Source organism: Rhinopithecus roxellana, chromosome 2 (genome assembly GCF_007565055.1).
Source record: "Rhinopithecus roxellana isolate Shanxi Qingling chromosome 2, ASM756505v1, whole genome shotgun sequence".
NCBI classification, from domain to species: Eukaryota; Metazoa; Chordata; class Mammalia; order Primates; family Cercopithecidae; genus Rhinopithecus; species Rhinopithecus roxellana.
In genome coordinates this window covers 34789212-34812268 of record NC_044550.1, presented here as the reverse complement: position 1 = coordinate 34812268, position 23057 = coordinate 34789212, and the positions used below count along the sequence as shown (strand labels likewise).

At 40.4% G+C, this 23057-nt stretch overlaps 1 protein-coding gene across 1 annotated transcript in view; it reads left to right on the top strand.

The window, feature by feature from the left end:
• Positions 1-23057, top strand: part of FRAS1 (Fraser extracellular matrix complex subunit 1) — a 470770-nt gene that overhangs the window by 384485 nt on the left and 63228 nt on the right. Inside the window, 11 exon segments of the mRNA XM_010384575.2 lie at positions 740-864; positions 1160-1300; positions 2912-3139; positions 6596-6709; positions 8818-8968; positions 10734-10893; positions 13024-13192; positions 15388-15634; positions 17263-17607; positions 19695-19855; positions 20278-20425. Of these exon segments, the coding sequence (XP_010382877.2) occupies positions 740-864; positions 1160-1300; positions 2912-3139; positions 6596-6709; positions 8818-8968; positions 10734-10893; positions 13024-13192; positions 15388-15634; positions 17263-17607; positions 19695-19855; positions 20278-20425 (1989 nt within the window).

Here is a 23057-nt window from a genome sequence, read left to right as displayed (position 1 = left end):
AATTTCTTTCAAATTTTTTGTTTTAAAAATGACTCTGGAAAAAAAATTTAACATGATTTTTTTCTCTATTGTGTTACTAAAGGATATTGTTTTTCCAGGTCATTTTTGATTTGGTATGGAATAATTGCTCATGCCCCAAAGTCATGCGGTAAGTTTTGTTACTGCCTGACTGGCTAAAGTGGGATGGGAGAAGCTAGAATCATAGACCTGAGAGTTGAAAGGAACCTTGAAGAATATCCAATAAAATTATGGCAGCCAGGGATGGCTTACCAATCACAGAAACAAAGCCATGTATAGCTAAGCCCTGTAACGTTAGTTTACAAGCTAAACCATTATGCAATATTTAAAATGTGGGTAGGTCTTCAGAAAGGACTGTGAAGCTTGGGGGAATACAAAACTGAAGAGAGAGGGGCTTGGAGAATAAGACAATGGCTCTACCTTTCACAGATTTTACCTGCATATATAAATCCCAAGAGAAAGAAGAGTAATATTGATTGAACACCTGCTGTTGGCTTGGCACATAGAAGCCACTATAATTAAGTTAACATGCTCTCCCACAGAATATATGCTCTTGTATCCACAAACAACTCTTAACACAAGGTCCTCAAGTGCAGGACATAAATGCTGTAAGAAAAATACAAAGGACTGTCTCTCTGGTGAGAGTATGACACTTCCCTAGAATTAGATGTATGGCTAGTATTTTAATATCCTCTCTGTTTCTCTCTTCCCCTTTTTCTAGGTATCCAGATTAGTTCCTTTACTCAAGCTGATCTGACTTCACGAAATATTCAGTATGTCCATTCTAGTGAGGCTGAGAAACATTCAGATGCCTTCAGCTTTACACTGTCTGATGGAGTCAATGAGGTAGGTGAGCACTGGACTCCATCCTTGAAAAGTATTGATTCCTCACCATCTTCTTTGAATGGAGTAGGCGGAGTGACTGGTGAAAGGAGAGCTTCATTTTCCTCTGCTCTCAGTCAAGGGGTAGGGGCAGCCTCTGTAGCCACCTTGGTTCTTGCCCAAGAGGACTCACTTTGGGGCTCCTAATTATTGACTTGTGCCAGAAATGTGTGAAAGGGAAAGTAGAGAGCACCTACCTTGGACTTGTTGGGCAGGTGCTAGGGACAGGTGTCCCACCTGCACTTTCCTGCCATTCTAGGTGACTCAGACTTTCCATATCACTCTTCACCCTGTCGATGATTTGCTGCCCATCGTACAGAACTCAGGGATGCGGGTGCAGGAGGGCGTGAGGAAGACCATCACAGAGTTTGAGCTTAAGGCGGTGGATGCTGACACAGAGGTAAGAGCGCTTCCTTCCCTGGGTTCTCTGGCTAAATGAGAGGCTGACCTGATGGCAGCTATCGCTTTGCAGCTGTGCATCCTGATGGTAGGGAGGAACTGTAAGGTGCATGCAAACATCCTTGAAGGATTAAGAAGCAGAAGATACCCTGGCCTTCTAGAAAAGAAAATCAAATGCATTTGAGATCAAATTGCTTTAAACCCTTTCTAAAAACCTAAATACATTCATCCTCTCCCTTGAGTACATGTAATAATCCTTTTAACATGTTATAGCTCTTGCTATAATGCTGATTTTGTACTGATCTACAGAAAATCAGGTAGCTGACTTTTTACCCATTAGCGTGAACAGGGATTTTCTATACCTATATGTCCTTCTCTCCATTTCACCTCCTTCATCCAGACTTCTCTGATGGCAACTAATTATTACAATTTGAGCCTCCTCAAAAACTAGGCTTTGTACAGTAAAACAGCACATGTGGAGACTAAGCTCTTATTCTCATGCTTCCAGATTAAAGCATCTCACATTCTGACATGACTTAGCTCACATAAACTCATACTGCCACACTTATTAATTAGTTCTCTGTGCCAGCACTCATTGATTGATTGATTCTTTCATCAAATATTAATTACGTATGATGTTCTAGGCTCTGCTGTAGATGCTAAAGACAGGGCTGTAACAAGACAGATAAAGTTGCAGGCTCAGAGAGTTTACTACCTTTGGTTGGGGAAAAGACAGTAAAGAAAGAAGGAACATATTATAATCAGATACAATGAGTGCTATGAAGAAAAATAAAGGCAGATGAGGGAGATAGAGATGGATAGATGTGCTACTTTAGAGTATCCAGAGAAGGCCTCTCTGAGGAAGGTCATACTTTAGCAAAGACATTGTTAAGCAAAAGGGCAAGCTATGCAGTTATCTGGGAGAATTCACTCTCTAGACAGGGGAACCAGAAATGCAAAGGCACTGTGATCTAGTGCACTTAGACTCTGGGAATAACTGTAGCAAAGGTGGCAAGAGGCCAAGAGGCTGGAACCCATTGAATAGGCAGGAGAAAAGAATGAGGCCAGAGAGGAACCCTGGGACTAGGTCATAGAGGGCCATGCTGGCCCAGGTTAGGCCTTGGCATTTTGTTCTAAGTTAGTAGGAAACCGTTGAAAAGCCTTGGGAAGGATTTTATGCCCCTTTTTCTTTCTACGAGTCACCAGAGAAGCAGTAATTAAAAATGAGAAGCTAGCTTCTGTTGTGATGCATATGAGATTCTGTATATAAGAGTTACGGGTAGACGTATGGGAAAGAAATGAACAGATTAAAAAGGTCTATTTCCTATCATCTTGGTAGAGGTTTACAATTCAGGCTTTCCCCTGTGACCTGAAGAGAAGAAATTTAAATGTTTTAGTCTTACACCTGAAGGTACCAGAATGTAAGTGCAATTCTAGCAAACAGTATGGTCATTCTCTTTAGCCCTATTTTTGGCGTCTATAAAGAAAATACAGTCCTTACTTTATCAATGTCTTTGGGTTCTGCTACCCTTGACCAGCAATTGGGCATCACTCACTCTTTTGGTTTCTGTTATGAGCTTCCCTCCCCTCTGGTATTTTGCCTTCTGGACAGGCCGAATCTGTCACTTTCACCATCGTGCAGCCTCCACGCCATGGCACCATTGAGCGAACCAGCAATGGGCAGCATTTCCACCTCACCTCCACCTTCACCATGGAAGACATCTACCAGAACCGGGTCAGCTACAGCCATGACAGCAGTAACTCCCTCAAGGACTGGTTCACCTTCACTGTTTCTGATGGGACAAACCCCTTCTTTATCATTGAGGAAGGGGGAAAAGAGGTGAGGGGTGAGGACACTGGAGGAGGTAGCCTAGCACTGCATGGCAGAGGCAGAACATGGATTTTTACATCAAGCGTACCACTGTTTGAGTTCTTGTTCTGTCACTAGCTAGTAGGTTGGCCTTGGGCAAATTACATTTCTAAGCCTCAGTTTTTCATCTGTAAAATGAACAGTAATTATCTGCTTCAAATAGGTGGTTTAAGGATCCAAGGAGGTAATCCACATAAAATGCTTAACACCATTGACAAATAGTGCTCAATAAATGGTGATAGTTCTTGTTGTTAGTATTACTGTTATTTCTTTTTTCTTTTTGCCCATCCTTTACCCTTTAATTTTTCTTTCATCTGGTTTTTGAATAATGTTGTATATCTCTAGATTGTTTTTCTCTTTTTGGACTGCATCCCCTCAGCCTAAACAGAGTTTCTCAGTCTTTGAGAAATAGCAGTGGTTAAGAGTGTGGTTTTTGCATCCAAAATATATTGATTTTTAAAACTAATTTTTTATTTTTAATTTTTGTGGGTACATAGTAGGTGTATATATATTTTTGGGGTACATGAGTTGTTTTGATACGGACATGCAATGTGTAACACTCATATCATGGAAAATGGTGTATCCATCCCCTCAAGCATTTATCCTTTGTGTTAGAAACAATCCAGTTATTCTCTTTTAATTATTTTAAAATGTACGATTAAATTATTTTTGACATTAGTCACCTGTCATGCTAGCAAAAACTATGCCTTATTCATTCATTCTGACTTTTTTTTTCTTACCCATTGACCATCTCTGCCCTCTTACTACTCTTCCCAGCCTCTGGTAACCATTCTTCTCCTCTCTAGCTTTATGGGTTCAGTTGTTTTGATTTTTAGATCCCATCTATAAGTGAGAACGTGTGATGTTTCACAGTGCCTGGCTTATTTCACTTAATGTAATGGCCTCCAGTTCTATCCATGTTGTTGCAAATGACTGAATCTCCTTTTTTATGGCTGAATAGTACTCCATTGTATATATGTATCACATTTTCTTTATCCATTAATCTGTTGATGGACACTTAGGTTGCTTCCAAATCTTGGCTATTGTGAACAGTGCTTCAACAAACATGGGAGTGTGAATATCTCTCTGATATACTGATTTCCTTTCTTTTGAGAATATACCCAGCAGTGGGATTGCTGGATTGTATGGTAGCTCTATTTTTAGTTTTTTGAGGAACCTCCAAACTGTTCTCCATCATGGTTGTACTAATTTACATTCCCACCAACAATGTATGAGGGTTCCCTTTTCTCCACATTCTCATTGGCATTTTTTATTGCCCGTCTTTTAGATAAAAGCCACGTTAACTGGGGTGAGATGACATCTCACTGTAGTTTTGATTTGCATTTCTCTGGTGATCAGTGATATTGAGCACCTTTTCATATGTCTCTTTTCCATTTGTATATCTTCTTTTGACAAATGTCTATTCAAATCTTTTGCCCATTTTAAAATTAGATTATTAAATTTTTTCCTGTAGAATTGCTTAAGCTCCTAGTATATTCTGCTTATTAATCCCTTGTAGATAAGTAGATGGCAGATATTTTCACCCATTCCTTGGGTGGTCCCTTCACTGTGTTAATTGTTTCCTTTGCTGTGCAGAAACCTTTTAACTTGATGCGATCCCATTTGTTCATTTCACTTTGGTTGTCTGTGCTTGTGGGATAACACTTAAGAAATCTTTGCTCACACTGATGTCCTAGAGAGTTTCCTAAATGCTTTCTTGTAGTAGTTTCATCGTTTGAGGTCTTAGGTTTAATTCTTTAGTTGATTTTGATTTGATTTTTGTATGTGGTAAGAGATAGGGGTCCAGGTTCATTCTTCTGCATATGTATCCTAAAAGATACTGATTTAATTTCCAGCCATGTCATGTACAAACTGAATGTACTTGTAAATCATTTAAACTTTCTAAGCCTCACTTTCCCTATCTGTAAAGTGGGAGTGATACATATTCTCCTGATGTATATAAAGCACTTAGCCCAGTGCCTGGTACACAGGGAACATCAGATAAACTGAAGCTGTAATCATCATCATCATCATCATCATCATCTTAGAACCAGCTTGTGAAACCAGTAAAATGCTTTTCTATTGAGGTTGTGCAACTGACAAGCTTTACTTCCTAAAGGGACTGCTGTCTTCTAACATCCAGATGATCAGAAGAAACGTTGATTCCCCTTCCACTCCCTTGCTGCCATTTTTTCTCATCCCTTCATTTGTTAACCAGCTCTCCTGCAGTTCCTTAAAGTGCAATTCTGATTAAAGGTGTCTGACCTGGGGGAGGCAGTTTTAGTGAGTGGCATGTGTACACCTTACTATACCTCCAAGATAAGAAAAGGATCTCAGGCCTGCACAGCTCCTTTTCTGCTTTGACAATGAAGGATTATTTTCCTGGAAAAAAGATCCTCTGTGTCCTTTCAAGACAGTCTGCGAGAAGGTCATTCTCCGTTAGCTGGTATGTCGGTGGGATGGCTCTTGGGATTTTCCTGCCATTTCAGTGTCTGCACAGCTTCACCACCCGGCAAGTCATCACTCTTGTTTTCTCTCTCCCAAACTGTAGCTGCTACCCAGTTAGTTTGACTTTCAGAAGAGAAAAGATTTCAGGATATATCAGCAAGAGGGCTACTGTTCTTATAAACAAAATATTACAGCACGTCTCTGGAGGGACGGTGTCATTTAAAAAAAATGGAAATTATTTAGAAGGTAGCTTGTGGGAGATTGAAAAGCCAATGTCTCATTGCCCTGTGTCCCAGCTTGCTGTATCCACCCAGGAACAGTGAGGTGTTGGATCCAATTTATGATGTGTGTGTTGCATGCATTCATGTGTGTATCTGTGAGAATGGGATTATAAACAAAATTTCCTTTTCACTATTCCCACAAATGGTTTTATTCCTGATTTCTTCTGCGCCTCACCCTCATATAGAGAGTTCTCCCTTAAAACACACAACAACGGGAAAAGGAAAAAAAACACAAAGAAAATATCTTCCCATGAAAACCTCTTTCACATCTGACATAAACCAACCTAGATATTTCAACATTAACAATTTAATGATTATTTTTGTCAGCCTCTCATGAAAATTTTAACAAGGCTTATTGAAAGGAAAAATACTGTTTATTTTTCCTTCCCAAGACAATATTGAACTCAACTAAAGAAGACATAGGTGTGTAAAAACCAACTTCCATAGAAGGTGAAATGCCAGCAAGAATGCCACTTATTGTTTTTTTGTTTTTTTCTTTTCTTCCTACATTGTTCTTACTGTATCACTCAGCTTTCTCCCTTAGGTCTTGTACCAAGATGATAAGGGATGGGAATGGGCTCAGTTGCCCATCCCTCATCTCTGAAGTGTTTCAGGGGTTCCAGCTGTGTAGGCCCTGAACTTGACATACTTCAGGCGCTTGTGAATGATGAGTTTTCTTTTCTGCCCTCCCCTACAGGTTATGACAGCAGCACCTCAGCGGTTCCAAGTAGACATCCTCCCAGTAGATGATGGCACGCCTAGAATTGTCACCAACCTGGGACTCCAGTGGCTGGAATACATGGATGGCAAGGTAAGGCCTGCCCCTCTGTCATGTTCACACCACCCAACTTGGGCTACATCCTTATTCATGACAATGACTTACGAATAGAACTCCAATTCAGCTCACCTGTTTGTCCCTCCCTAAATAAACTGATTTTCCTGAGATTAGTGAGCTCCATGAGTTTGGTTAGGATTGTTTATTAGTTTATTAGATTATGTAGGTTTGGTTACGATTGTGTATAGTTTAAGATGCTCTTACAAAAAGACCCCAAAATATAGTAGGTCAAACTAGATAAAAGTTTATTTATTTATTTTCTCACATATAGGGTGGAAGTAAGTGGGCAGTGCAGGGCTCTACCTGAGCACTTAGAGATGTGGATTCCTTCCACCTAATTGTTCTGCCATCACTAAGTGGTTGCTATTGACAACCTGGTCAAACTTCTTCAGAAATTCATCAATATATAGTTGGCCCTTGGTATCCACAGGTTCCACATCTGTGGATTCTAACAACTGTGGCTCAAAAATATTTGAAGGGAAAAAAAAAGAAATAATACAACTTTTAAAAATATAGTACAACAACTGTTTATATAGCATTTATGCCATGATAGGTATTATAAGTAATCTTGACTTAAAGTATACAAGAGAAAGTGTATAGGTTATACGCAAGTTCTATGCCATTTTATACAAGGAATTTGAGCATCCATGGATTTTGTAATCCTCAGAGAAGCCTAGAACCAATCCGCGTAGATACCGAGGGACAGCTGTACCAGCATATGGGAAGGAGAAAACAGAAAGAGAGGGGCAAGGAACTCCATATTAAGCAAGTGATACAGAAATTGAATACATTCCTTGCACTCATATTTATTGGCAATAAATTGTTCATATGGCCCAAATGTTGTATGGGAGGCTGGGAAATAGTGTCGCTAGCTGGACAGGCAGAGGCTCAGCTAAAAAGCTGTTCACTAGAAGAAGGGGAGGGTGGATTTTGGAAAATATCGAGTGTCTACCATAAATGAGAAAGAAGCGGGACGTTTTTGTAGGTAAGTGTGTGCAGATGAATTGAGCTTTAAACATTCCTTTCTCTTTCTCCTAATTTCTAAATCGGTCATTTTAAGATCTATGCTATAATTTTCACCTAGTAACCATGTCAAACACTAAATCCATATCCCCACCCAAACATAGTTCTTCGGTTGAGAACTGGTTTCTTGCATTGGTGGGTGGTATTCCTTCTAGGATGTGGCTTGTTTTCCATCTCCATGGAGCTGATTAGTTCATTGTATGTGTAGCTGTTGCACTATAGCTTCTCATTGAACTGGTTGGGTTTAAAAAAAAAAAAAAAAACATGAATTAAAATTAGTGCCAATTTCTCCTATGCCCTATTTGATCTTTTTTCCCCACCTTATTCAGAGCAGTTCCATTCTCCTCTCAATCCTCTCCAATTGGGTTTCTACCCCCTACTCCTACTCTATTGCAGTAACTGTTATTAAAGTCACCAGTGACCTCTATTTTGCCAAATCCAGAGGCCAATTATCTGTCTTTACCTTACTAGACCTAAAAACAATCTTCAATGCTGTTGACCACCCTCTTTCTTTGCTCAAATGTTGGCTCTCACTAAATACTTCAGTAAATGAATGAATGAAAGTTCAGTCAGTGTATCTGGGCAATATCAGGGTACAGTCTGTTTCTCTTACTCTATTTCAGACATCATAATTGACTCCTAGAAAGTGGCCACCTTCCCTTTACTGAATTATTGTTTCAAAGTTCCAACTTTCTTTCAAGGCCCAACTCTAATCCCACTGCCTCCAATTCATCCTCCTTCAACTCCAGATGAAATTAATCTCTCTCTCTCTCCCCCTCTCTCTCTTAAAAAGTGTACAGCCCTCTTTTTATGTCTTCCATTATAGCTCTTGCCACATTGACCTTGTGCATGAGCCTTTCTTTCCCCATAAAGTGTGAATACTTCAAGGGCAGAAGCTGGGATAGTTTCCATCCTCATAGCCTCTCCAATCCTGACAGAGTTTTCCATGCAGTAAATATACTCAGTAAATCATTGTTGAACTGAATTAAATCTGAGTCAGAGGGTCTTGTTCCTGCTTTATTCCCACCTCAGGAATTAAATTTAATGGGTTTCTATTCTAGGCAACCAACCTGATCACCAAGAAGGAACTGCTGACCGTGGACCCAGACACCGAGGACGCGCAGCTAGTCTATGAGATAACGACGGGCCCTAAGCATGGCTTTGTGGAGAACAAGCTGCAACCTAGCAGAGCTGCTGCCACTTTCACCCAGGGTGGGGACTCTCTGGGGACTTAGAAATGGGAGAAATGTATGCCAATTTCACACTCCCTATCTCCCAGATTCTTCTCACAACCACTTCCAGCTACTTATGCCCAAGTAACCTCTTTGCAAATAGAGATCTTCTAGTGCCTAACCATCCAACCTATGAATTTATTTCTCCTGTTTTTTTTTCCCTGTGATGATTAACTATGGCAAAGAAAAATTCACCTTTACCGTGCTTCCTCACCTCCTAAATTGCTCTAAGTGTTGGCCAGGTTTTCTGGAAAAGAATGCATGATACTGCTTGGTTTTCTTTAAAAACAATAACAACAAGAAAGCAAAAAATAGCAATAGACATTATGAAAGATCTGTGATCCTGTGTGGTTTATTTTTTGATCTCTAAGGATTACAGACTTTAAGTCTTCAGCCTAGAAATTAAAATCAACATGTATAGGTTGCTCAACAGAAATATTTTCCCTATTTTGAATCACCTCAAGTAGGCCATGTTGTATTTTCATTTTTTATAAGCTTGTCAGGCTCCTCTAGACTGTTTTTCAGGATGGACTTGACTGAGAGCAGTCATTGCAAAACTGCATCTCAAAATTCGTTCTCCATGAATTTTCTTTTTACTCTCTGTCCTCAATTGAATGTTCTCTCCTCATACCTTTTTAGCTGTGCTTTGTGTTTTGGATGTTTTAACATAACTCAGCTATTCTTATTAGCACATACCTTCCAAAGAACATTTATTAGAAGGAGTTAGGTCTGAGTATGAGGCTATAAACACAGAGGATGGGGTCAAAGACTTTTCTCTGTCAACTCTGGGACTTGCCGTCAACATTCACAAACATTTATTGAAGTGCTTTTTGTCAGGACCCTGGGATTCTTGTTTTATAACAGCATAAGAGATATTTACAATATCTCTGTAAATAAAGACAAATCTTTTGTTTCACAGAGCTTCAGGATTTTCTTTTAAAATCTGACAGAAACATTTATTTTAAAGATTACTGGCTGGGCGCGGTGGCTCAAGCCTGTAATCCCAGCACTTTGGGAGGCCGAGACGGGCGGATCACAAGGTCAGGAGATCGAGACCATCCTGGCTAACCCGGTGAAACCCCGTCTCTACTAAAAAATACAAAAAAAAAACTAGCCGGGCGAGGTGGCGGGCGCCTGTAGTCCCAGCTACTCGGGAGGCTGAGGCAGGAGAATGGCATAAACCAGGGAGGCGGAGCTTGCAGTGAGCTGAGATCCAGCTACTGCACTCCAGCCTGGGCGACAGAGCGAGACTCCGTCTCAAAAAAAAAAAAAAAAAGACTACTATGCTTGGCCAGGCACAGTGGCTCACGCCTATAATCCCAGCACTTTGGGAGGCTGAGGCGGGCAGATCACGAAGTCGGGAGATCGAGACCATCCTAGCTAACATGAAACCCCATCTCTCTAAAAATACAAAAAATTAGCCAGGCGTGGTGGCAGGTGCCTGTAGTCCCAGCTACTCAGGAGGCTGAGGCAGGAGAATGGCGTGAACCTGGGAGGTGGAGCTTGCAGCAAGCTGAGATCATACCACTGCACTCCAGCCTGGGCCACAAGCAAGACTCTGTCTCAGAAAAAAATAATAATAATAATAAATAAATAAATAAATAACTACTACACTTTTGGTGCTTGGAAAAATAAGTTTTGTTTGTAATCCATTTAGAAGAATAAACTAGGTATGTTGGTATGGTAATCTATGAAGCTGCCGTTACATCCCTGGGTTAATTCACAGAGAGTCTTTTTTCTCACAGAGGATGTGAACTTGGGGTTGATTCGTTACGTGTTGCATGAGGAGAAGATCCATGAGATGATGGATAGTTTTCAGTTTCTGGTGAAAGACAGTAAACCCAACGTGGTCAGCGACAATGTCTTCCATATCCAGTGGTCCCTCATCAGCTTTAAATATACCAGGTACAAGTTTGTGCTTTCCTTCTTGAGAAATCAATCAGTCAAGCAGAGGGAGTCAGGATGAAGGATGCTGGGGGAGCAGCTCTAGTCACCTGTTGGTGGTGGTGATGGTGATAATGGCAGCGAGGCCGGGCGCGGTGGCTCACGCCTGTAATCCCAGCACTTTGGGAGGCCGAGGCAGGCGGATCACGAGGTCAGGAGATCGAGACCATTCTGACTAATCCGGTGAAACTCTGTCTCTACTAAAAAAATACAAAAAACTAGCCGGGCGAGGTGGCGGGTGCCTGTAGTCCCAGCTACTCGGGAGGCTGAGCCAGGAGAATGGCGTGAACCCGGGAGGCAGAGCTTGCAGTGAGCTGAGATCCGGCCACTGCACTCCAACCCAGGCGACAGACTCCGTCTCAAAAAAAAAAAAAAAAAAAAGGCAGCGATAAAAGTAATAATTTCACCAAATATTTATTGAGCACTGTATGTATTAGGTACTGCACTAGGACTTGCCATGCATCATCTTATATAATACTTGCAATTCTGAGATGAATTCCATTCCTGTCCCCACAGTGGCAAAGTAATAGAGACAGAAACTTGTTTATGTAACTTGTCCACAGTCACATAGCTAATAAGCAGTAAGACCAGGATATAAGCCCAGTGATCTTAACGATGTGCTCTACTGCTTCTCAAATGTTTTTGTTTCTGTCTTTAAGTTTTAGAAGAGAGTCTAGTAGAACTGATAGGAAAAATAAAAATAGGCATTCAAGTTTGGAAAATAATCACTGGCCTACACTGTCAATATCTTCACCTTCCCTCTGTATTCTCCTTGTTCTCAAGCCTGTTTTCTCTCCTGGCTTCTTTGGGTTTGGTAGGAATGTATATCTTTAAGGCTAAATGCATGGCTTAATGTAGACAACGCTATAAGATGCTTTTCTAATCTGTTGGAGAGTTAGAAAGGCAAACAGAGAGATACTGATTGTTAAGGGTAGTGTGCAAGCATGGTGCTGATTTTATAGGTTAGATTATAACTGGGATTATAATTTATGTGGGTGAAATATTCTTTAAGTCTACCTTTCAGAGCCTCACTATCCAAGAAATCAACTTCATGAAAATTCAGATAAAAATTAGAACTTGTGGGGAAAAAAGGAAGACTTAAAACCTTGATTTCGTGTTCCCCAAGTTCAGGCTATTCTACTCTTACACACATTTGGAGAATTAGAGGAAAATTAGAATCAACTTTTACATATGTAATGTTTTGCTGTTATTTACCTCTCAATTATATTGCCTTCAAAATTCAATGAATTCAATAAAATTCATCCCTTTTTCTGGACAACCCTCTGACATTTAATGGACTACGTGGTATACAGGATCCCAAAGCTGGCAATGAAGACTGAGCTCTCAGAGGCACTTTCCCTGCTGTTCTCACAGCCACAAGACATGCACCCAGGTCCAGGGGCCATCCTCAGTGGTGAAAAACAAAGCTCAGCTCATGCCCTACTTTCTGTGGGCTTTCCAAACCTAGATACTTATTATGAATCAATAGCACATGAATAGTTGGCCTTCTACTTTACAAATGCAACAGAGATTCTGACCAGGAAGCTAAATTAATCCTGTTCTTCCCTCATTGTCTTAAAGTTCCGTTTGTCTAAACACCTCTGTTAGGTAGGCTTACCTCGCATTTTCTTAATTCTGCTTCTGTCCTGACTCCATTACACAGTTCCTGGAGATCTGGTCCAGTCAGTTCCCACCTAAGTCATTGATTGCCTTCATAGCAGCTTTCTTCCCTAAGAGCCCACTGATCTCTTGTGATTACTCAACCGCAGTAGGGAAAGATTGTTTTTCCTTTCTCTGTGCCCCAAAATCTGAAGTTCATAGCTCTTAGGTGCTGTCCATCTCCCAAACTGACTCTCTGCTTGCTTCCAAAGCAGGGAAGACGACATTCTGCATCCACAGCTTCCCTATTTATTTGATGCTCTTATTGTTCAGGTGAGCTCATTCCCTCAATTTATAGCTTGGATTCTTAGAGGAACCAAACTTCCTCTTTACCTAATGCCAAGAACCAAATGGAAGAGACAGGCATTAAACAAGTTGTTTTTTCATAACCATGGGGCATATTTTAAGAGATGCCTTTTTGCGTGCTTCCAGCTACAACGTCAGTGAGAAGGCAGGGTCTGTCAGTGTCATGGTGCAGAGGACTGGGAACCTGAACCAATATGCCATCGTCCTGTGTCACACCGAGCAAGGCACCGCCAGCTCCAGCTCTAGGGTCAGCTCCCAACCTGGGCAACAGGACTACGTAGAGTATGCTGGCCAGGTAGGTGGGGTGGTGGGGTCGGGGGAGGCTCCAGCAAGGGCTGTGACATGGCTGCAAGCGATTGTGGTACTTTCCCACTTCTCACTCAACTTTGCTTTTCATTAGTGTCCTTCCTCAAGTATTAAATAATTTTCCTGTGTTCCCCTCCCATAGCACTTTGTTCTTGATGATCTCTCTAACCTCCATTGAAGTTTTAACTGCCAAAGGAGAAGTTGTTGTCTAGTTTCTCAGTCTTTACATTTTGCTTCATGACAAAAAGATGTCTCCAAGCATCATGTTCTACACTCAGCTTTGGTATCCCAACCCTTCCTCTCCCCTCATCTTTTTTACCTAAAGGGAGAAAAGAGAGTGTGTAAGGAGACTGGTTAGGAAGTCCTTAGAATAGGCTGGCTGAGATGATGGGAGCTTGGGCTTCGATTATGAAGTGAAGTTAGAGAGAAGTGGATGGATTTGACAGATGAGTGAGAATTGATAGGATTTAGCAGTGGATTGATTACACAATGGGGCCAAAGGGAAAGATGGATGATGATGTCTCTTGCTAGGAAGGGACATGTAAGAGGAGCCGGTTTGGCAAGGTTTGGTGCTCGTGACTTTGCTTGCTTTGGCCATGTTGAGTATAAATTGTCTTAGAAACAGCAGGTTGACCACTGTATAGATGGGCAGAGCATGCGGAGAAGAATCTGGTGTCCAGAGAGAAATTGGCAAGTCATCTACATACCAGTGGTAATTAAGGGTGGCAATGAGAAAGAAAAAGGAGAGAGTGAAAGCGGAAGAGAAAGGAGGACTTAAATAGTCAACAAATACAGGGCCCCATGTGTTTGTCATCTTTTATGGAGGGCACAATATCTGGCACTTAATGTTGTTTTTCAAAGCAACTTTATTATTATTAAGGCGACACAGATCTCTGTAAAGAGAAGTGGGCTCTGTTCTTTAATTGAGGCATTTCAGCTGGACTAAGCTAATGCCTCTTAAGTCAAATGTAAGTGAGGAATTAGGAAAGAACAGATAAGCTAATGTCTTTCAGCTAAATGATAAGACAGAGGATATTCTTGTGTTTTGCAGGGAAAGACAAAAGACTGTCAGTGTATTCTAGATCTTACATAAAGATCTGTTGAGTGTTTCATTTCATTGGGAGTGTTTTAAAATATGAAGCTTAATAAAACTTAATGTGATTAGTTGATTAGATATGTACTAATAATTTTCTGTTTGATTAAAATTTTTGCAGATTTGTATATCCCCAGACATTTATGACTGTTTTTTGTACATATTTCAGTTGTCTCCGTTTACACAAAGTATAGCCCAGGCCCATTTCCTGCACTTACAGTTTTGGACAAGTCCATAGTCGTGGTTTCATTTGAAGGTTTTTAATTTCTTTCTTTCTTCTTTTTTTAAACAAAGTAAAACCAGAATAAATCCCTATAAGTTCACAATTGTGTGCATATAAAATAATTTCTGTGTTTTGTACTGGGCTAAAATCATTCACATTTTAATAGCAAAGGGTGTAGTCAAAATATCAAGTTAAAATTAGTCTACCTTGTTTATAATGTAATTTTCTATGAATTTAAATTCCATTATTCGGTACACTGGAATTTTATGTCAATTTTAATTGTGTAAGTAAATATGGTGATAGTAATGATAATATCTTATGTTTGTATGGTGCTTTAAAATACACTTAGCACCTTCATATACAAGACCTCCTTTAGAAGTGTGTGAGGTAGGAATATTACTATTTTTTCTTTAGTTGATGAGGTATCTGATGTTTATAAAGCTTCATAACCTAATATGGCTTGGAAGTAACAGAACCAGACCTGAGAACAGAACTTCACACTCCAAGGCCAGAGATCTTCCAGAAAGGGAACTGAGTCATCAAATGATGACTATGGCTGCACCAAGTGAGTTAATAAGACAGGCTATAAAGAGTTACTACATGTTTTTCTCTGGTCACCAATGGTAGGAGAGATTTTGCTCCTTCATGTTCTTATACAATAAAGCAGCCCTCCTGTACAGGTAAAGAATGGGAAGAGGTGGCTGGGTGTTCCAGGTGATACAGCAGGGAACCAGGGCTGGGAGAACCAGCTATCTCAGTCAGTTCTCTGCCCACTGGGCTTAGATGCTCTTTTCCTATGATGCCCTTGGGGAGCAGAGCAGGGGAAGCTCAGGCACAGCTTAACTTCTTGTTGGTTCCTTTGTGACAGGTCCAGTTTGATGAGCGAGAGGACACCAAGTCCTGCACCATTGTCATCAACGATGACGACGTGTTTGAAAATGTTGAGAGTTTCACTGTGGAGCTCAGCATGCCAGCTTATGCCCTGTTAGGGGAATTCACCCGGGCAAAGGTCATTATCAACGACAGTGAGGATGAACCCACATTAGAGTTTGACAAGAAGATCTACCGGGTCAACGAGAGTGCTGGTTTTCTGTTTGCACCTATTGAAAGAAAAGGTCAGTTGGCGCCACAGGTGACAAAGAGCTATAAGAATTGCTAACATTGGCTGGGCGCGGTGGCTCAAGCCTGTAATCCCAGCACTTTGGGAGGCCAAGACGGGCGGATCACGGGGTCAGGAGATCGAGACCATCCTGGCTAACACGGTGAAACCCCGTCTCTACTAAAAAATACAAAAAACTAGCTGGGCGAGGTGGCGGGCGCCTGTAGTCCCAGCTACACGGGAGGCTGAGCCAGGAGAATGGCGTAAACCTGGGAGGCAGAGCTTGCAATGAGCTGAGATCTGGCCACTGCACTCCAGCCTGGGTGACAGAGCAAGACTCCGTCTCAAAAAATAAAATAAAATAAAAGAATTGCTAACATTTATTGAGTTCCTATTATGTGCTAAGTGCTCATCTCATGCATTACATTAACTCACATGTGTACTTTCCACGTATTAACTCATTTGGTTCCCACAATAACCCTAATGATGATTCTATCCATAGTGACTACCATCAGAAAGCCTCTTTTCTTAGTTCAGGTTGTTAGAGCTCCCATTTCTTCTTGAATTGGACTAGAAGACTGGTTATATTTAGCCTTTCAAATTATTCGTGAATCAGTATTCTTAATTAATCACCCAATCCATAAAATATTTAGTAACCTTGGTCAAGGAGGGAAGTTACAGTTCCTAAGAACTGGCTTTCCATCTTATTCTTGGAAGACAGAAATATGCTGAAAATTTCCCTATGTGACAGTCATATGTAGAGTTGAGATGAGAAATAAACTGTGTGTAAGAAATAAAGGGCAATTCTTTTTTGTTTTGTTTTCAATCGATACATAATAATTGTGCATGTTGATAAAAGGGCAATTCTTGAGGAGTTGGAAATAAAAATAAAGATCATATGGAATTATGATTGTGCAAGATTGAGACTTTAAAAACATGGAAATTGAACCTTCATTCAAAGGCACAACAAGACTGTAAATGATGATGTTGGGTTTCTTTATTTAATCTGCTGACTGGGTGTTAGTGTAACAAATACTGTAGATAGCAAAAACCCTTGGTAATACCACTTGGAAAACAAGCAAGCCTCATTGATTGCTCTGGGCCACCAAGCCAGGCCCAGAACAGACTGTCACCAAGGGAAGTGGCAGCCCTAATAAGTAAAGTCATTTGTATAGAGTGGCAGGTTTTATTTTGTTTTGTCTTTCTCTTTTTAAATAAGCCTGCTTCTCTCTGGGAATTAAAGTATAGAAGTTTATTCAGAAAGGCAGTGAACTGTGCTTATAGCACTACCTTCAGGACACAATTACTTTGCTACTTACAGTACCAAATATGTGTCTTATCTTTCCACCTGCTGTGGTCTTAGATGGTGGGCAATGAATCTTGCAAATTAACAGAGCACAAAATTCACAGAATGGGAAATCCATTTTGAGTTGTTTGGCGAAGTATCTGGGGTATATTAAATCCTCAAGTGGTTTATACCACAGGCTCAAAAGAAACTGCAATTCAGGAAGGTTTTATGTCAGAGTTTGAACAGAAATAGTGATGGACTGTGTCAGAGGGACCAAGCTCATTAACTTGTCAGAGGTTTTAAAATGTGAGAAAAACTCATTCAAATGCTTTGGTTTTTTGCCATTTGTATTTCAGGAGATGCAAGCAGCATTGTATCTGCAGTTTGCTACACAGTCCCTAAGTCAGCTATGGGAAGTAGCCTCTATGCTCTAGAATCAGGCTCTGATTTTAAATCTAGAGGGATGTCTGCTGCGAGTCGTGTGATATTCGGGCCTGGTGTGACCATGTCCACCTGTGATGTCATGCTTATTGATGACAGCGAGTATGAAGAGGAAGAAGAGTTTGAGATTGCCTTGGCAGATGCCTCTGACAATGCCCGCATTGGAAGGGTGGCGACAGCCAAGGTGCTCATTAGTGGTCCCAACGATGCCTCCACTGTGTCCCTGGGCAACACAGCTTTCACTGTCAGTGAGGACGCAGGTAATGGAGAGTGTCTCTGAGGTTCCTTCACCTGTCTCCTGATTCCTTTCTTGAACAGTTTTCTCCTTAGATTTCAGAATATCCTCGAGACATTGAGAATTCCATTCCTCAAGGATACCATTGTTGGTCTAAGGCATTATATAATGCTTGGCCAAGACCAAGCATGGAATTTAGTATAGAGAGTTCCATCCACTTTTCTTACTCTGTTTTTTTTTTTTTTTTAATAAACTTTTGTGGGTACATAGTAAGTGTATATATTTATGGATTACATGATATATTTTGATACAGGCATGTAATATATAATGATCACATCAGGATAAATCGGGTATTCATCACCTCAAGCATTTATCATTTGTGTTACATACAATCCAATTATACTATTTTAGTTATTTTAAAATGTGCAATTAAATTATTTTGACTATAGTCACCCTGTTGTGCTAGGAAATACTAGTCTTCATTCTAACTATTTTGTGTACCCATTAACCATGCCCACTCCCCCGACTCCACCACCATTTCCCACCCCCACCACTCTTCCCATCCTCTGGTAACCATCCTTCTACAACATGGATGGAACTGGAGGTCCTTATGCTAAGTGAAATAAGCCAGGCACAGAAAGACAAACTTCACATGTACTCACTTATTTGTGGGAGCTAAAGGTTAAAATCATTGAGGTCGTGGAGATAGAGTGTAGAAGACTTGCTCTGGTTCTTGATGGCAAGCAGGGCTATGGCTTAGAGCCTAGAGCTTCATGGGCTGACCTCTGTGGTCCAGAGGGAGGGTCTGGTGCTGAGCATCTGGGCTTGTGAAAGGGGGGAATGTGATATGTTGAAGATGGAAGTGAAGTATTTAGTGTACTCTTAGTTTCCTAAGACACTCTTCAAAGTTTCGGTGTCTTCATGCAGTGAAACTTTCTCATTCATGTAACAGCCCAAAGTGATCAGTGTGCAGGTCACTTTCACATGGTATTTCAGAGACCTAGGCTTCTTTCCCACTTGTGGCTCCACAAAGGTCTTGAAGTCTTCTGTATGCTGCAGGCAGATGTACTACTGGCAGAGGGGCAACAGCTATACTGAGTGTCTCCTGATCTGGGCCAGATCAAGGCCTTTCACCTCTATGAAGGGATTTGGAGGAGCACTGGGAACAGATATTTTTGAGCACTTACCAAATGCCAGGCACCATACCATGTATGTTCCATGCATTCTCACTTAATCTTCTATGGAAGAGAGAACATTATATAAAAGAGCAAATGGAGGCCTGGAGAGGTTAAGTCAGTCATCAATGATTAACCAGCTAATACAATGGCAAGGTTAGATTCAAACCCAGACCTTTCTACTATAGTATGTTTCTTTTCCCATACATCAAATGCCCAGCCATAACTACATTACACCTCACAGCATATTGGCTAGAAAATGTGGTGATTGGAAATTGTAGGGTTTTCATGAAGCTTTTCTCTGCCCTTGATTGTGAAAATAGCTAAATATCTTTAGGACACTACAAAGTATGATGTCACAGTGGACAGGAAGATGAACGTCATTCGTAAGATGAGTAATAAGCACATGCGGTTTAAGTCATGACATGTACTTGGGTAAAAGAGAGAAATCAACCCAGTTAGGAACATTTAATTAGGAACATTCAGCTTCAGGCTCCATAGAGTCCCCTAGCTGGGTCCTCCTTAATTGACTATTTTCTGACACATTCCTGAGGCCCCAGGCTCTAAGTTTCTTCTCCCTAAATAGGTTTGAGACGTTTTGCAATAGACTCTTCTCTCCTTAGGTGCTTTATTTTCCTGTGAGCAGTCTCCCTTGTCAAGCCACAACAGCCTTCTCCCCTAAGGACTCTCTCTAGCACCACCTCCATGAAGCCCTTCTCTAGGTCTCCTCTTGATCCTAGTGTCAGTGAAAAGACAGGTAGTGACACCTCTAGGCCTTCACCTCAGATGGGCCATAGGAGCATCAATGAAGCTGGATTCCACAAGCTGAAAGGGCTAAAAGCTGCCACTATTGCGGTGAGGGAGAACATCGTTCTGAAAACCTCACTGCTTTCTGGCTCAAAGTTGACCATTAAAATCTCTATGAATCTTAATTCAGGCACAGTAAAGATTCCAGTTATCCGCCATGGTACTGACCTCTCTACTTTCACATCTGTCTGGTGTGCAACACGGCCCTCAGACCCAGCTTCTGCCACACCAGGAGTTGACTATGTTCCCAGCTCTCGGAAGGTGGAATTTGGGCCCGGTGTCACTGAACAGGTGCGTTTACAGCAGTCCAGACTCCACAAGGTTGACAGGTCGGTTTGTGAATGTTGTCTTTAGTGTGCTTCCCAAGCTCTCTAAACTCCCCTGGCAATATTCCTATCTTTCCTTTCTTTAAAAACACACACATATAAACAAGAGACTAACTTAGGAGGGGATCTTCTAAAAACTCTCCTAGTGACATTTTTAGCATTAAATATCCAGCCTTACAGATTCAGGATATAAACTATACTCGTTTGATATAAATGTCTAAAAACAAACTCCGAGCGGCATGTAATAAAGAGATCATCATGTTATGGATTAGAAAATCTTACTTTAAAACCACCAAAGAAAGACAAGTTGTGACCTTTGCCCTAGTTAAGGCAAATGGGGATTAGGTGGTGGGTCCTCTGTAAAGTTTGCTTTGATTTTTCTTCTAGTATTGCACCTTGACTATCTTGGATGACACTCAGTATCCAGTAATTGAAGGACTGGAGACATTTGTGGTTTTCCTCAGCTCAGCACAAGGAGCCGAACTGACCAAACCCTTCCAGGCAGTCATTGCAATTAATGACACATTCCAAGATGGTAAGAGATTGGGGATCCCAGCTGGTAGTTCCAAATATATTTCTATTTTTTCTTTAATGTCCACACATGTGACATTGGAACTCATTCACGTTTTCATTCAAGAAATATGTGTGTGTACATGTGTACACGTGAGCATTTGCACTTTTACATAGCAGAGTAAGTAGATGTGAGAGAGAACCATTGATGTCTCCGGTACTCTGCCAGACACAAAGAGATGTATAAGCCTTGGGCCCTGTCCTCAAGAAGCTCAATGTCTCACTGTGGAATCAGACCCTTAAAGAGAGAAATTTGAATAAATTATGATAAATGACCTAATGGTACTATACATCCAGCACTATGGGAGCAGAGGGAACTGAACAGGAACTACAAGTGGGTGAAATTATGGATTTCACCAAGGAGATTGTATTTAAGCAGAGTCTTCAGGTGTGATAGGAGTCTATCTAATGGATAATAAAGGAAAACCTATTTCGAATGGAGAGATATAGTAAATACAATGTATAATGTCTTGAAAGATGCATATTTGGGGAACAGACCCTTACTTTTGCTTTGAGCATGGGAGGGGGTGAGTAGAAGAATGGAATGGAAAGACAGGTTGGAGTCAAGTTCTGAGAGGCTTTAAGATCCAGCCTAAGGACTCTATAAGCAAAGGGTAGCAGGGGATGCTTATAAGCAGAGGAGTGATGTGTTTTTTTTATTTTAGAAAACGAATATTGGCAGTGTTGTAGATGATGTGCAGGAATGAATAGATGTAGTCACTGCTGAAAATGTAACCTAAGTAACATGAGGAAAAGCAGGAAAGGCTCGTTGCTTCTCAGAAGAACTGATGAGATTAGACTTGTCAGAACTTCAGGATCCACTGTGTGGATTCTAGAGTTGGGTGGAGAAGATGAAGTCAAACCTTCCACCTAAAGCAGCAGGAACCCTCATTAGCATCCCCAGAGATTGACCATAGAGCCCATGATTAAACTCCTAATGGCTGAGAAATCCTCAAAAAAGGAACAAGAAGCCAAATCGAATAATCTTTGATGTTTCTATTTATTCTTAAATCATTTATTTCATGTATATAGTAGTAAACAATTCAAATGGCTACAAGGGTATGGCAAAAAAAAACGGCAAATGGCAAAAAGACTATGAAAATTAAATCTTCTTTCTATCCCTATCTCCCAGTCCCCTATTTCCCTTCACTGGAGAAAACAATTTTAACCAGTTTTTTGTGTGTTTATCCTTCAGGAGAAAAAAAAAAATTTTATATATATATAATTGTGTATAATTGTGTACACACACACATACACACACACACACATGCATGCATCCAAAATGATGGTAATTTGTTTTAGAGCCAGGTTTATGAAGGCACAACTTACATAAATGAAAGTCTATCGTCCTTAGTGTACAGTTCTATGAGTTTTGACAAATGCATACAGTGATATGCCCACTACCACAATCAAGATGTTGAACAGTTCCAACACTCTACAAAATTCTCTCATGCCCCTTTGTCGTCTGTGTCTCCTTAGTCACCAGGCCTGACAACCACTAATCTGTTTTCTGGCACTAAAGTTGTGCCTTTTCCAACAATGTAATCATGTAATATCTACCATTTTCTGGCACTAAAGTTGTGCCTTTTCCAACAAAAATGTAATCATGTAATATCTACCATTTTGCATCTGGTTTCTTTCACTAGAAAATGCATTTGAGACTCATTCATGTGACTGCGTATGTGAGTAGTTCATTCCATTTATTGCTGAGTAGCTTTTCATTGTATGGATATACCACCGTTTATTTACTCACCTATTGAATTATATTTGGGTTGTTCAAGATTTTGATGTTTAAATTGCATTGTTTTCCTACTTTTATTGCATTGTTGTAGATTCTGGACAAAGATTTATATTTTGCAAATATTTTATCCAAGTCTGTTGCTTGTCTTCTTTTCTGTAAACAAACATCCTAAAAGTAATCATTTTTCATTTTGAAGTAGCCTCATTTATCATTTTTCTATTATGGATCATATTTTTAGTGTTGTATCTAAGAAATCTTTTCCTAACCCAAGGTTACATAGATGTTCGCCTGTTTTCTTACAGAAGCTTTATAGCTTTAAGTTTTACATTTTGGTTTGTGATTCACAAAATGGTAACTTTTACACCATGAACAAGATTATGACACTTATATTATCTCATGTTGCATGTTACTTCAAAGTTTACAAAGCAATCCATTAAGCCTTATCTCACTTGCTCATAACCCCATGCTCTTTCTTCTGTTTCTATTTAGTGGATAACGAAACTGAGAATCAGAAGAAATAGGTCACCCAATGTCTAGTATCTAGAGGAACGAGCATGCATTCTCAGACTTTTGACTCCAAGTTCATCCTCCTTGCATTATGCTACATGGTTTTATTTGGTGTAGAAGTAGAATCAGTGGCAATTTTATTTCTTAGTAAACAAGAAAGTAAAACAGAAAAAAGAAAATTCAGCTATACTTTTTATTCTTAAAATAGTTTCTTATTCTTTGGCATGAAATGACCATTAATTTCCCTCTGGTGAAGTGGAAAATGAATACAAAGTCAGAAGTCCTGAAACATAATCCTAATCCCACCACTTCCTAGGTCTTTGGCCTTAGGCCAGAAGCTTAAGGTTAC